We start from the raw sequence: 12,841 nt of genomic DNA, 5'->3' as shown, positions 1-12,841 counted from the left end.
TCACAATCACACACAAAGTCTCCAAACTATGATCCCATCTGCTCTCTGCAATGCTGCATATTTTGGAGGCAGCCCCATTATCCCTGAAGCAGGAGCAGAAAGAACAAGAGTTCCAGGGTCACTTCTCCATAACTGTTGAGTTACAGCTTGGCTTTTGATTACTACAGACTTTCAGGCAAGTCCCTTACAGTTCAGCCTCAGTCTTTTCATCTATAAATGGGGACAATGACAGCTCCTGTGTGCATCCAATGGAGATAACAAGTAAGATATGCATGTCATGACAGAGCCCAGCCCACATTCCAAAGAAGGCTAATGCCATTGTAATCTGACTTTCATTGCCAAAGCAAATTTCTCATTCATACCACTGACTGACATCTGCTTAACACTAAGAAATCCAGACATTTTGTTTTGGCTGTTGTTTGAGACAAGGTCCCAATTTAATAGTCAGTATGGCATGTAGCCCAAGGTGGCCTCAAACTCACAACCCTCTTGCCTCAACCTCCTGAGTGCTGGGATTGTGGTTATGCACCACCCAGCAAGACTCACAGATTCTTGAGGCACTGCCTGGCACAGTTTTGGTTTTGTTTTGACTCCCTCATTTATTTCAGAGTTGACACATCTATGTGTGTATTATGTATGTATGCATATATTACAACTGTGGGGTAATTTCCCAGCAACGCTTGTCTCTAATACTCCTGTACTGTGGAAACAAAGCATTTGTGACCTCTGGTTTGGCATGTGTACCCCTAGGTCCTACGTTCTACGTACCTATCATTTTCTGGAGGAGTGGTGAGTTGCCTTTTCCAAAGAGCACACAGAGGTCCAGGATCTTTGGGATGTCAAAGAGGAAGTTATTGTAGAGGATTTCTCCAAATGCAGATGGAGAAATGAAGTGATCCTAAGGGGAAAGTACAGAGAGAGAATGGAGGCTGAATGTGCAGACAGCGCAACAGCAGACTCATGAGAAACCACACTGATGCTCTTCAGCTGGGGACAGGCTAATCAATGGTAGCACGCCTATACCTTATGTCTGAGCTTTATGAAGACCCAGAATTATAGCGATTCTGCAGTTTCATGTAAACAAAAACAGAAACATCATCAAAGAGTCAGCTGGGGTTTGTTTTTAAGTATTATGGGTAAATCAGCACAGTGTCTGGGGTTACATAAAAACAGTTCAACAAAATAAGCAAACTCAAGAGACATTAAACAAACAGTGGTAAGTATACAGTGGTGTGAGAGGAACATGGGATTCACTGTTCTGTATGCATCAAACTTTCTCTCAGGTATATGCATATATTTGGAATTTAATTATAATGAAAATGTGATTTAAGCACTCAGGAGGCAGAGGCAGGTGGATCTCTGTGAGTTCGAGACCAGCCTGGTCTACAGAGTGAGTTCTAAGATAGCCAGGGCTACAGGGAGAAAACTTGCCTCAAAAAAACAAAACAAAACAAAATCAGTATTCAGAGGGGCTGGAGAAATGGCTCAGCAGAAAGCACTTACTGCTCTTGCAGAGGACCCAGGTTTAGTTTTCACACCCACATGATAGTTCACAACCTCCTATAACTCCAGTTCCAAGGGGTCTGATGTCTGATCTGAGGCTCATATACACATGTGGTGTACATGCATATTAAAAAACATGCATATCAATATTTAGATGCTGAGACAGAAGGATGGTGAGTTGGAGGTCAGTCTGGCTTACACAAGGAGATCTTGTCTCCAAAGAAGCAAATAAAACAAGATACTTTTTCACTGTGGTGTCAGATCCAGGGCCTTATATAAGCACACTAGGCAATACTGTGTTACCAAACTACACCTCAACTCCAAGATCCATGTCTTTAAATTCTCTGTTCCCAGCCAACAAAAATTCCTGAAGGAAGGGCCAGAGTGCTGCTCCTGCAGAGGACCCTCTTCTGGCTTCCGTCGCCACAGACACATACGGTCACATACATACATAAGTAAAAGTTAAACGGAAATCTTAAAAAAAAAATTTCCAGTGGCTGTAGAAATGAGTCAACAGTTAAAAACACATACTGCTTTTTCAGAGAACTTGAGTTCAGTTCCTAGTACCCACATAGAGCAGTTTACAACTTCCTACAACTCCAACTCCAGTGGGATCTGGTATCTCTAGACTCCATACGCACCTGGACATACCAACACCACACACACACATATAATTAAAAGTAATAAAAATACACGGGCAGTGGTGGCACCCACCTTTAATCCCATCACTCAGAAGGCAGAGGCAGGTGGATCCGAGTTCAAGGCCACCCTAGCCTACAGTGAGTTCTAAAATATGCCAGGGCTACACAGAGAAATCCAAAATAATAATAATAATAATAATAATAATAATAATAATAATAATAATAAAAATATATCTTTTTTAAAAAAACTGGGTCTCACTAAGTAGACCAGGCTGGACTTAAACTCACAGAAATCTGTCTGCCTCTACCTCCTGAGCAGGTTTAGTTTAATTCCAATACGTACTGGAATTAAAGCTACTATTCCTCTCAAAACAAAGATTTTTAAACAGTTTTTCTATTCCATGAAGGAACATGCACATTAACAGTAGTGACTTGGAAGGCTGGTGAGATGGCTCAGTATGTAAAGGTACTTGCCAACAAGTCTGATGACCTGCCTTCAACCCCCAGGACCTATAGGGTAGAAGCAGAAGCCACTCTCACAGGTTGTCCCCTGACCTCCACACATGTGCACACATCCTCAAAGAACAAAAAGTCCCTGAAGGAACATGTACCAATAGTAGTGTTACTGAGTGCTGACAATGTGTCTCAGTGGGTGAAGGCACTTGCAGCCAAGTCTGACGACCTGGGTTCTATCCCCAGGCCTCACATGGCAGAAGGAGAGAAACAACTCCAACTCCCGCAAGCTGTCCTCTGACAAATGCACCTATACACACACACACACACACACACACACACACACACACACACAAATAAATAAAGAAATACAATTTTTTGGAAGAAATACAATTTTAAAAACCAGTCATAACTTTAAGCCAGGGGATTTTTATGAGTAGCACTCATTATCTTTCTCATATTTTTATAATATTGAATAATTAAAGACAGCACTGATGATGTTTTCCAGTATTGGAGATGACTATTCATCATGCCAGGCTCTACCACTAAGGCAAACTCCCAGTAATGATTCTTTTAAGTGCATACATGAGGGTCTAGAGAGATGCTTTAGTGGTTAAGAGTGATTATGGCTCTTGCAGAAGACTACAGTTCCCTGCACCTACATGGGTGGTTCAAAACCACCTATAACTGCAGCTCCAGGAAATACGACACCTTCTCTGGAATCTTCAGCACCCACACACATGCACATATATAAATATGGAGAAATATACACATACAAATTAGTTAAAAACAAATGTTTTTCAAAGTAAACATATGAGGGTTGGAGACATGTCTCAGAGGTTAAGAGCACTCAATTGCTCTTCCAGAGGTCCTGAGTCCAATTCCCAACAACCACATGGTGGTTCACAACCATCTGTAATGGTAACAAATTTCTTCTTCTGGTACACATAAAGACAAAGCATACACACACAAAGACATACATGGAGACAAAGACTCATACACAAAAAATACACGAATAAATAGATCTTTAAAAAAGTACACGAGTTCTTCAGAAAGTTAGAGTCAATGTCGTTACCCTCTGTCACATGAATAAAGGCACTGTCAGCTGTGACAAGGACTCTGGGTTCCGGCTGATGAAAACACTGGGTGTACTGTGGACAGGCTGGTGGGTTAGAGGATAAGGGGGACAGGTGGCACAGATTTTTTTTTTTCCCCAAAAGACGGGAATAAAGAGGGCAGACACAGAGGAAAGCTGACACTCTCAGAGCTTTTTCCCAGGGGTAGAGCCTGGCAGAGGGTGTCGAATGGAGACTTGTCACGGAATCAGAGGCTTACTTTGGATTCCTTGTGAGTGGACATTCGAAGGAAGGTGAGGAAAACGCTGCGGTGTAGGTGCTTCTGCATGTCAGCAACCTCAGGGGTAGGGGCCACCCATTCATCAAACTTTCGAGGTACATAGCGCAGGTATGAATCCAGGCACTTCTGCAGGGTCTCATCAAAAACAACCTAAGCCAGGAGAGAAGACAGCAAGGATCAATTCCTGAGTTAGACTACACAGGTGTGCATGGCCCATCAGCCCTGACTTATTGCAAACACTCCAACCCAAGAGACCAAAGAGGTATGAATGAGCCCAGGGCTAAACACAAGTTTCTTAAAATGACACTTGGACAGTGAGTAAACATCAGGAAGGTTGCAACATGAGACAGCAATCCAAACCACTATTTGCTGTTAAGGATCAAGGAAGGTAGACAAAAAAGCAACTCCTAAGGGAGAGAAAAACAGCAACCAACCAAGGACATGTCATGTGCTTTGTCTTAGTGTTAATTTTGATAGAATGTTACCTGGCACCAGAATTTATCGTGAGGCAAGGCCAGGAGCCAGTCGAGGTCATTGGCTACGAAGGTGGCGCGTTCCAGGTACTCCTCCACTAGGGCGGGAATGTTGTCTTTAGGGGGCGGTTTGTATAACACAAAATACCGGTCTGCCTTCTGCTCAGGGTGCTACGGATCCAAAAACCACGTGTTAACGTGGCAGAGGTTAGTCAGTGAGGGCCCAATTGCCAACCCACAGCAATGACAGTACTTGGCTGTTCCAACCAGAGACCCTCCAAGGAGCTTGTAAGTATAAAGAACCCAGTGTGTCTAACAAAGGCGCCATGGTTTCACCTAGAGAACACAGGCGGTTGTTAAAAACATGTTTTTAGAGAATTTTTAGTGGTGTGGGACAGATTAAGGTAAGAGAAAGGACACAAAACTCTAATATAAACAGGTTTGGAATGTTTTTTAAAGTCTATGTATTCACATATTGGCACACACTTGTAAAAAAACAAGTAAGGGGGTTCTGGAGAAATGGCTCAGAGGTTAAGAGCACTGGCTGCTTTTCCAGAGGACCAGGGTTCAATTCCCTGCACTCACATGGCAGCTCACAACTGTCTGTAACTCCAGTTCCGGGGGATCTGGAATCCTCACAGATATACATGCAAGTAGAACACCAATTTACATAAAAATAAAAATTAAAAAAAGAAGGGGATAATCCCCAAAATTTATAATGGTTATCTTGAGGTTAGGGAATTATGGCTTCAATATATTTTTCAGGACTTTTTTTAGAGACAAGGGCTCACTGTGTAGATCAATTGGCATCACACTTAAGAGATCTACCTGCCTCTGCCTCCCATGTGCTAGAATAAAGGTATCATCATGTTTGACCTTATTTTCCCATTTTTAAACAGTGAACATATATTTTTAAGATTAATATTTAATTATCAAGTAACACATAAGCATCTTTTTTTTACTCTGTGGTCAGAATGGGTATGTGAGGCCCTGGGGTCAATCCCTGGCGTGGTGGGGAGAGGTTAAGGAGGAGAAGGGAGAAATAAGGCGAGAAGGAGGGAAAGAAGAGAGAGAAGGGAGAGAGGAAGCACATTCCTCGTTTCCATGGCCTCCCCGGGGAAACCACTGACCATATGCTGTCCTAGTTACCTTTCTCGGTTTTTACAGTAGACTATAGGGTAAGCACATCAAGTATCTGTTTGAATCTGTTTTCCTTCTCTGATATAATCTGATATAACAGCATCATATTCTATAGATCACTATTTTCCTTTATATAGCCAAAAAAAACCCCAAAAAAACAAAAAACCTCTACTAATTTTTTTTTTAAAGATTTTTATCAAGTAGCTGCAGATCTCGGCTTCAGAGTCACAAGTTCTCTCTCCCAGCCTAACCATGAACAAACCCCACTTTGTTCACCTAATGAAGAGCCGATGGGCTCGAGGGCTCAGCTTTCACCCCAGTCTAAGTGAGAGTGGCTTTCTCAGGGGAAGTTGTAATAGGAGGAGGGCCAGGCCTCAGCTGTTATCAGCCACAGCCTCCCTCATCCACAGCCAGCTCTAGAACAATCAAGAACCGTGTGGGCCTCTGCAGGAGTACGCAAATTCCACAAGCTCTGTAAGGATTCACTGCAGTCCGTTAGCAAACAGGTCTAGGGGACCCTCTCCCATTTACAGAGTGGCAGCCTTCCAGCCACTAACCTGTTGAAAAGAGAGCTTATCTCCTTGCATTCCAAGCTTCCTTCCTCCCTGACCTGCCGACACTCTTTACAGGGTCCCTACCAGGGGTTGGAGACAAGAAAAGACCTGTGCTGCAGGTCTCAGATAAGAGTCTCGAGTCTCCAAGTCACAAGGTTAACGTTCCACAGAGGAAGATGCACATCTAAGTCACCAAGGAAGCCCTAAACAGATGAAGCGACAACTTAGGCCTGGAGGGTCATAGGAGCACAGGAGGAAAATAGCAGCCCCTGGAAAAGGAATGTTTCTCAGGTGAGCCAGTACCTAAACTAAACCAAGAGGAGGAAAAGGATTTTTAGGTGGAGGAAAGACACCTTGCCCTCTCTTTCCCGTCCCTCCCTTGTTCTTTCTTTCTTTCTCAAGTGTGATGATATAGTCCTGCAGGCCTGGAATTTGCTATGTAGACTAGGCTGGGCTCAGACTTAATAGAAATCTGCCTGCCTCTGGGACTGAAGGTGTGTGCCACAATTGGTGGAGCAGGTACGCTAAACTCACTATTTCCTTTTTCATCTACAAATAGCTAAAAGGGAGACAGTATTCTCCTTGTCCGTCAGAGGAGGAAACAAAGACTTAGTAAGGTTCAAGAACTTTCCTAAGGTCTTGAGGTTAAACAGGCATCTGAGGCAGGATTGGAAGCAAAGCTTACAATGCAGACCAACACACACGCTGCCCTGAGCTCACTGCTTGTCCTTCTGACCTTCTTGCCTCCTGGACTAGGGTTTACCACAGCTCTGCCCAGCACCTGCATTGTGCTCACTTGACTACAGCACTTGCTAAACAGCATCAAAGTCACTTTTGGATCAGTTTTGTTGGGTACGGGGGAGGGGGGTTATGGAAGAACACAGGGGACTTTTAGGGAAGGTAAAATGTCCACTGTCTTGGCCGTTGGTGATGGTGACAGTTTCATTGATATCTTACCAATGTCAAAAAAATCAAAGTGCTGATTTTAAATATGCAGTTTACTGGCTTTCAATGATACTTCCTCCAGGCTTGACATTGAGAGGACCTCACACGTTCATTAGCTGAACAAGAGAATGAATGGCCAGACCTTGCCTCTGAGGGGCTTAGAATGACAAGCCTCTAAAGGGAACTCTACTCCATAGTGAGCAGCCATAGGTGGCTTCAGAGCAGGAGAGTAGCAGCTCCAGGGTGTCTCTCCTAATCAAGTTTAATCCCCTCTCCACTCTGGAAAACTAGGGAAACACTGCCCTTCAAGCTTCTGCGTCTGGACAGGAACTCATTTTTTTTACTGTCCTTCAAGGAATGGCCTAAGGGTCCAACCATATTTCTTACAGGCTTTTCAAGTGCATGATCCTTGAAAAGTAAGTAACTACTCAATTAACATCAATAAGCTCTACCCTCACTCTGAAGAGGCATCGTAATGCCTGCTCCTAGGGCAGAGATCTTTTTGCCCCAAGCTGAGACTCAAAAGACAAAACCCTACCTGCACTCAGCACAATGTTTCAGGACCAGGAAATTGTCTTTGAGCTAATCTGTCCCCCACCTTACCCCGTTCAATGTCACAGCTGCTACTTGTTCTCATCATCCTAACTGCTCTGCTCCAGGCAGAGGACTAACTCACAGAGGGTTCATGTAATCCTCACAGTCACCCCACTATTATTAGCCCATTATTATCTTTCTTTGGATCCTGAGACCTAGTGAGGTTAAAGAACTTGCCAAATATGTACAAAGCCCATGTTCACTAGCTCTGCCATAGTGCTACCCCCAGGGATCTGTGCTTGATATAAGAGTCAGGCTCCCTCAAGCATTCCCGAGTTCCCCAGCCAGGGCCTTCCTTCCCCTCCTGCTTTGTCCAGACAGAGCTAATTCACCGTCAACACCCAGTTTAAACACAGGGGTAACTTGGGGAGGTGGGCACGAAGTCTCATCCCTAGCTTTGGAACTGTTGGCAACTAACAGTTGATGGAGGGTAAAGTCAGTTCTCTCTAAAGGCACGGTCGCTGGTGGGTTGAGCACCTTCTAAGAAAGGTCAGACATCCAAGAGCATATGGTCAGCACCAACTGGACTTGATAGGCTTCATAAAACAAGAGGACACAAAGTTAGCTGGGTGAGGAATCGGGGATGAATCTGCACAAAATTCTCAAAGAACTAGTTATAAATGAGGGGGGGGGAAAGGAAGAAGAAAAGTTAATCTCTGGGTGCTTTGCTCAGAATGGTTTAGCCCACACGAGGTATCCCATACATGTTACGTTCTATTATTAGAGACTGAAGAGGAAATAATAAAGCCAACCAAAAATGCACGAAATAAAACACTTAGCTCCCATTTCCCACACCTTTACTCAAGCCTCCAGAAACCACTTCTTCCCACCTTGCGCAGGTAAGCTCATATTCTTGGGAAATCTACAAGTGGGTACAAGGACTCAAATCCCCACTTCTGTCCCTTTCTTTAGCAGCCTGGCACCTCTCCATGGCTCTAATCTTTCTCTGATGGTGAGAACTGGCACGTTTACAGCCTCCTTAGTTTTCGGTCTCACAGGCCCTGTCAGAGGCCCTGTATGTCTCACTTCTTGCCACAGATAAGAGACTGGCCCGACCTCTGAAATCACTGATCCAATACAAGCATGAGCAGCTGCTTAGATTTAAACACATATTTATATTCCTACGTGCAATCTTAAGGCCACCACAAAGGCCAACCACCAAACCAGGACTTGGAGCCATTTCTAGCCCAGCTCAGACTAAATCAAAACTGTTATGATTTTGGTCTCTTTAAGAGACAAGCCACGCCCACTCCCTCCCCCATCCACTGAGGCAGGCTGATATTCCGGCCTAAGCTCGCTCTTTTGCGCTCTTTTGCATCTTCTTCTCGGAGAGGCAGCTTGGCTTCTGCTTCTCTCCCCACTTCTCCCCCGCTTCTCTCTCTTTCTGTCCTCTTCTCCTTCTTTCCCCCCTCCTCTAAGTAATAAATATCCAATTCTATTCTGTATGATGTGTCTGTCCATATGCCTCCACCGCCTGCTCACACTGCCGGGCTAGCTGGGACCAGCCTGCCCACCATGTATCTCCCTGCCTGGGACCAGTCACCTCTCGGGGACCGGCAGCCGTCTCTTCCTGGTACTGGCTGCTCCTAGGGTCCTCTGCCTGCCACCATCTGGGAACCTACAGCATTTCTGCTGCCTACTGCCACTGGAGATCTTGCAGCATTTTTAAAAAATCATAACAAAAACTGCCTTCAGACTGACTGGAAATGAAATAAATGCTTCGGAGAGGGGACCCAACATCGAAGATACTATTCAAATTTCCACTGTTCCTCAGAAATAAAGTTCTATACTAGGCTTGCAAGTGCCTAGCAGTGTCTCAACTATTCGGCAGTAGCCATTGGCCCTAGGGTCATTCCTGAACAAAAAAGGATTTACTTTTTGCTTCTGGAATTGCAAGGATGGTTGCTATCAGGCTGAACAACATCAAGACATTGGCTCACCAGCGCTGGCGAAGTCCTCGGCTTTCCTGTCTTCGGGTCTTTGTGGGTGATCTGGAGTTGCTCCAGGGGCAGAGCTGGCATTGTGCAGTGTGACCCTCCTGAAAGGAATATGGATGGGAAGAAGGGAGCAGACACACAGACTCCTAGAGGCAAGGCCTAGTCTGGGACTGAGCCCAGCACCAGCATCGACCCCTGGCCACAGTGAACTCCTCATGTGGGCTTTCAAGACCTGGTATGCATCTGCTGCGTAAAGGGATGATTTTTGCCTAAAACAGTTCTCAGCTCTGAAGAAAAATACCGTCCAGATAACTCCACTCCCATAAGAAAGAAGTCCTAGCTAAAAGGACCTAGACTAGTTTTTATGTTTTGTTTTTACAGTGCTGGGACGGAACCCAGGGCCTCAAGCTGTACTCAAGCAGCCTGTGGGCACTGTGAAGACACTACCCACAGTTCTTTTTCTTGCTGTCTTTCCTAAAATCAGCACAGGCCTAGCAGATGCAGCCTCACCAAATGAAAGATGAAAGACTATGAGGAGCAATCTTCTTTGCTGTGGTGGGGACAGAACTCATCACGGATGCTAGTCTAGTCCATCTGAGCTACGTTCTTCAGAAGAAAAAAAAAACTCTTCTCAATTCTTAGGGGACCTTCGGTCTTTTAAGGGTTGGGACAATGGACTCTTCCTCATATATAGAGTATGTCAAGACTTCTCCAGGCTTCAGAGGAAGGCATGACAAACTAACAGAAGGAAGAGAAAATCCATAGGAATCTGCCAACACATGATCCCTTCCACGAAGGGGCCAAAATGGATTCAAAGGCAGTAGCTGGTCAGCTGGGTACAGCTCAGTAATAGAACTTGTGCTCACCACATGCAAGTCCCTGGATTCAATCTCAAACAAAAATAAAATAATAAAATAATCACAAAGTGGATTTGGAGATAGCTTGGTCAGCATCATCCAGACTGCACAAGCATGAGAATCTGAGTTCAGTTCCCAAAACCACATTAAAAACGTGGAATTCTGAGTTGAGAAAGCAGAAGGTGAAAGTTTCCTTGGCCAGTCAGTACAGTCTACTAGACAAGCCCTATCTCAAAAACAAAACAAACAAACAAATAAAAAAGGTAGATGACTTGAGGAACAATTCCAACTCCTGAGGTTGATCTTTGACCTCCACACACATACATCTGTGCCCACATATATGTGAACACAGCTCACAAAGCCAAACCAGCAGACCAGCTCTTCCACGGTCCCTATTTCTAACACCACTTGGGCTTATTCTTAGCGAGAACACATGTATTGGTTAAATCAGGGAATTAAGCCTTTCAAAAGACATGCCAGTAAAAAAGTCCCAATGACAACAAGAAACAAATCAAGACTAGCAGGAGGAAATCACTATGTCCTGACAGATTTTTGAGGATATCATCAGCCCTGGTTACCAGGTTGTGTGGCCCAGCCCTGGTGATATGAGACATACTGACGAGACAACAGCAATGTGCTTGCTAGACACTAAGCACTCTCTTAAATGCTTTCCTTGGCACTTTAATTTACCTTTTAAAGTATTTATGAGACAATGTCTTGTGATACAGGCTGGTTCTTAGCTCCAGCAATCTCCTGCCTCAGCCTCTTGAGTACTGGCATACATCACAACATGCAATATTACATCTGGCTCGCTCTTTTCTTCTCTCTCTCTCTCTCTTTTTAGAGGCAGGGTTTCTTTATCTTTGAGGCCTGTCCTGGAAGACAGCTCTTGTAGACCAAGCTGGCCTCGAACTCACAGAAATACGCCTGCCTCTGCTTCCCTAGTGCTGGGATTAAAGGCGCTACCACCTACTGGCTTTTCTTCTTTTTTTTATTGTACTTTTTATTTTAAATTTTGAGACTGAGTAGACAGGGTCTCATGTAGCTTAAGCTGGTTTTGAACCAATCCTCCTGTCTCAGCCTCCTAAGTACTGGGATTATAGAAATGTGTCACCACACCTGGCTCTAGATACTTCAGTCCTTACTATGTACCAGGTAACGATGTTCAGAAAATACCAACATGGGCAAAGAACTGACCTGGTAGTGCCAGTCACAAAACTTCACGAGAACAGGTAGAAAACCAACTGCCACCCAGCTAATAATCAGTGTCATGATGTTTGCCGAATGTGTAAGGTTCATGAAGTTTAAACAAAAATTACTTAGAGGACAGGGGGATCAAAGAGAATTTGAGTTTTCACTTAAAGTATGGGGAAAAAGTAAAGCAAAAACCAGACTTTGTGTTGGAAAACACCAGGACAGCCATGCACCACCATACCTCTTATTCTGGGCAGGGCAGCAAAGGCCAAATGTTAAGAAAGTGTTTTCGAGGAAACTAACAACTGTTATACGGCCAACGAGCATCTCCAAGGCTACTGCTGCCTCAGTTTCTCTGTCACCCATCACTTTGCTGGTCTCGGTTCAACATCACTCTGTTTAGAAACCTTCCCAGAGCTTCCCTGAAATAACCTCTGTCCTTGTGACTGATTGTCATATCTTTAATTGCTTTATGCATTTACTGGCTGACTGTCTCCTTCCTCTAGACTCTAAGTTCCACGAGGGCAAGAGCCTTGTCTCTTCTGCTGTTTGTAGTCCCGGCGCCTAGTTCTGTACCAGGCACATGAGAGTCGATCAACAAACACATGCTGAACGAATGAAAGCCGAGGACACTGAGGTGGGGACTGGGGTTTGTCCCAGGTCACTCTGGGGCCAAGCCTTAAACCGAACCGGAACTCCAGGTTCTAGTTCTCTTGGCCTCGCTGGGGCGACTCACGGCCCCTGGGGCAATGTAAGCCTGGTCCCGCCGTGAAGCCCGTATGCTGGGGGTGCCGAGGGTGCCCGAAGCACGGCGTGGCTCCTGCCGAGCTCCACTGGTGGGGACCGGGCACTCACTCACCTCCCGGCTCCACACCCGCGACGTGCAGCCGCCGTACACGGTGACAGCTTACACACAGCCAACACTTCCGGGGTCAAATGGCGATTCCGCAGGCGCAGACAGGAAGCCCTGCCCTGCTCTCCCGGCCCCTCCCCCGGAGCCAACTGTCCGGGAAGATGCTCTGGCCGGGCCACGCCTCTATTATATGACCCCGCCCCCTGGAGGTACTGGGGCTTCAACGAGGCGGCCCCGCCCTTTGCAGGTTTAGGGACGTGACTCTGCCCTTTCTTCCTCGGTGGCCACCCTCCCCCTAAGGCATTCCAGTTTGGGAAGCTCTCAAAATCCCGGTTTACACT

The 12,841-nt window shown here is 45.3% G+C and overlaps 1 protein-coding gene across 2 annotated transcripts in view; it reads right to left on the bottom strand.

Moving 5' to 3' along the window:
* Ascc2 (activating signal cointegrator 1 complex subunit 2) overlaps positions 1–12,638 on the bottom strand; it is a 43,873-nt gene extending 31,235 nt beyond the window's left edge. The window contains exons 1-5 of one of the 2 annotated variants that reach the window (XM_050141034.1): positions 12,507–12,638; positions 9,600–9,697; positions 4,439–4,597; positions 3,933–4,103; positions 769–898 (exon numbers count right to left, since the gene is read on the bottom strand). In XM_050141034.1, the coding sequence (XP_049996991.1) occupies positions 769–898; positions 3,933–4,103; positions 4,439–4,597; positions 9,600–9,680 (541 nt within the window). In that variant the 5' untranslated portion in view covers positions 9,681–9,697; positions 12,507–12,638. The remainder of the gene's footprint in view (positions 1–768; positions 899–3,932; positions 4,104–4,438; positions 4,598–9,599; positions 9,698–12,506) is intronic. The other variant, XM_050141035.1, reaches the window with a different exon arrangement.
* Positions 12,639–12,841: the final 203 nt, after the last annotated feature.

This window comes from Alexandromys fortis, unplaced genomic scaffold (genome assembly GCF_014885135.2).
Source record: "Alexandromys fortis isolate MF-2015 unplaced genomic scaffold, M_Fortis_MF-2015_v1.1 scaffold_7, whole genome shotgun sequence".
Taxonomy (NCBI): Eukaryota; Metazoa; Chordata; class Mammalia; order Rodentia; family Cricetidae; genus Alexandromys; species Alexandromys fortis.
This window is presented reverse-complemented; position numbering and strand designations above follow the sequence as displayed.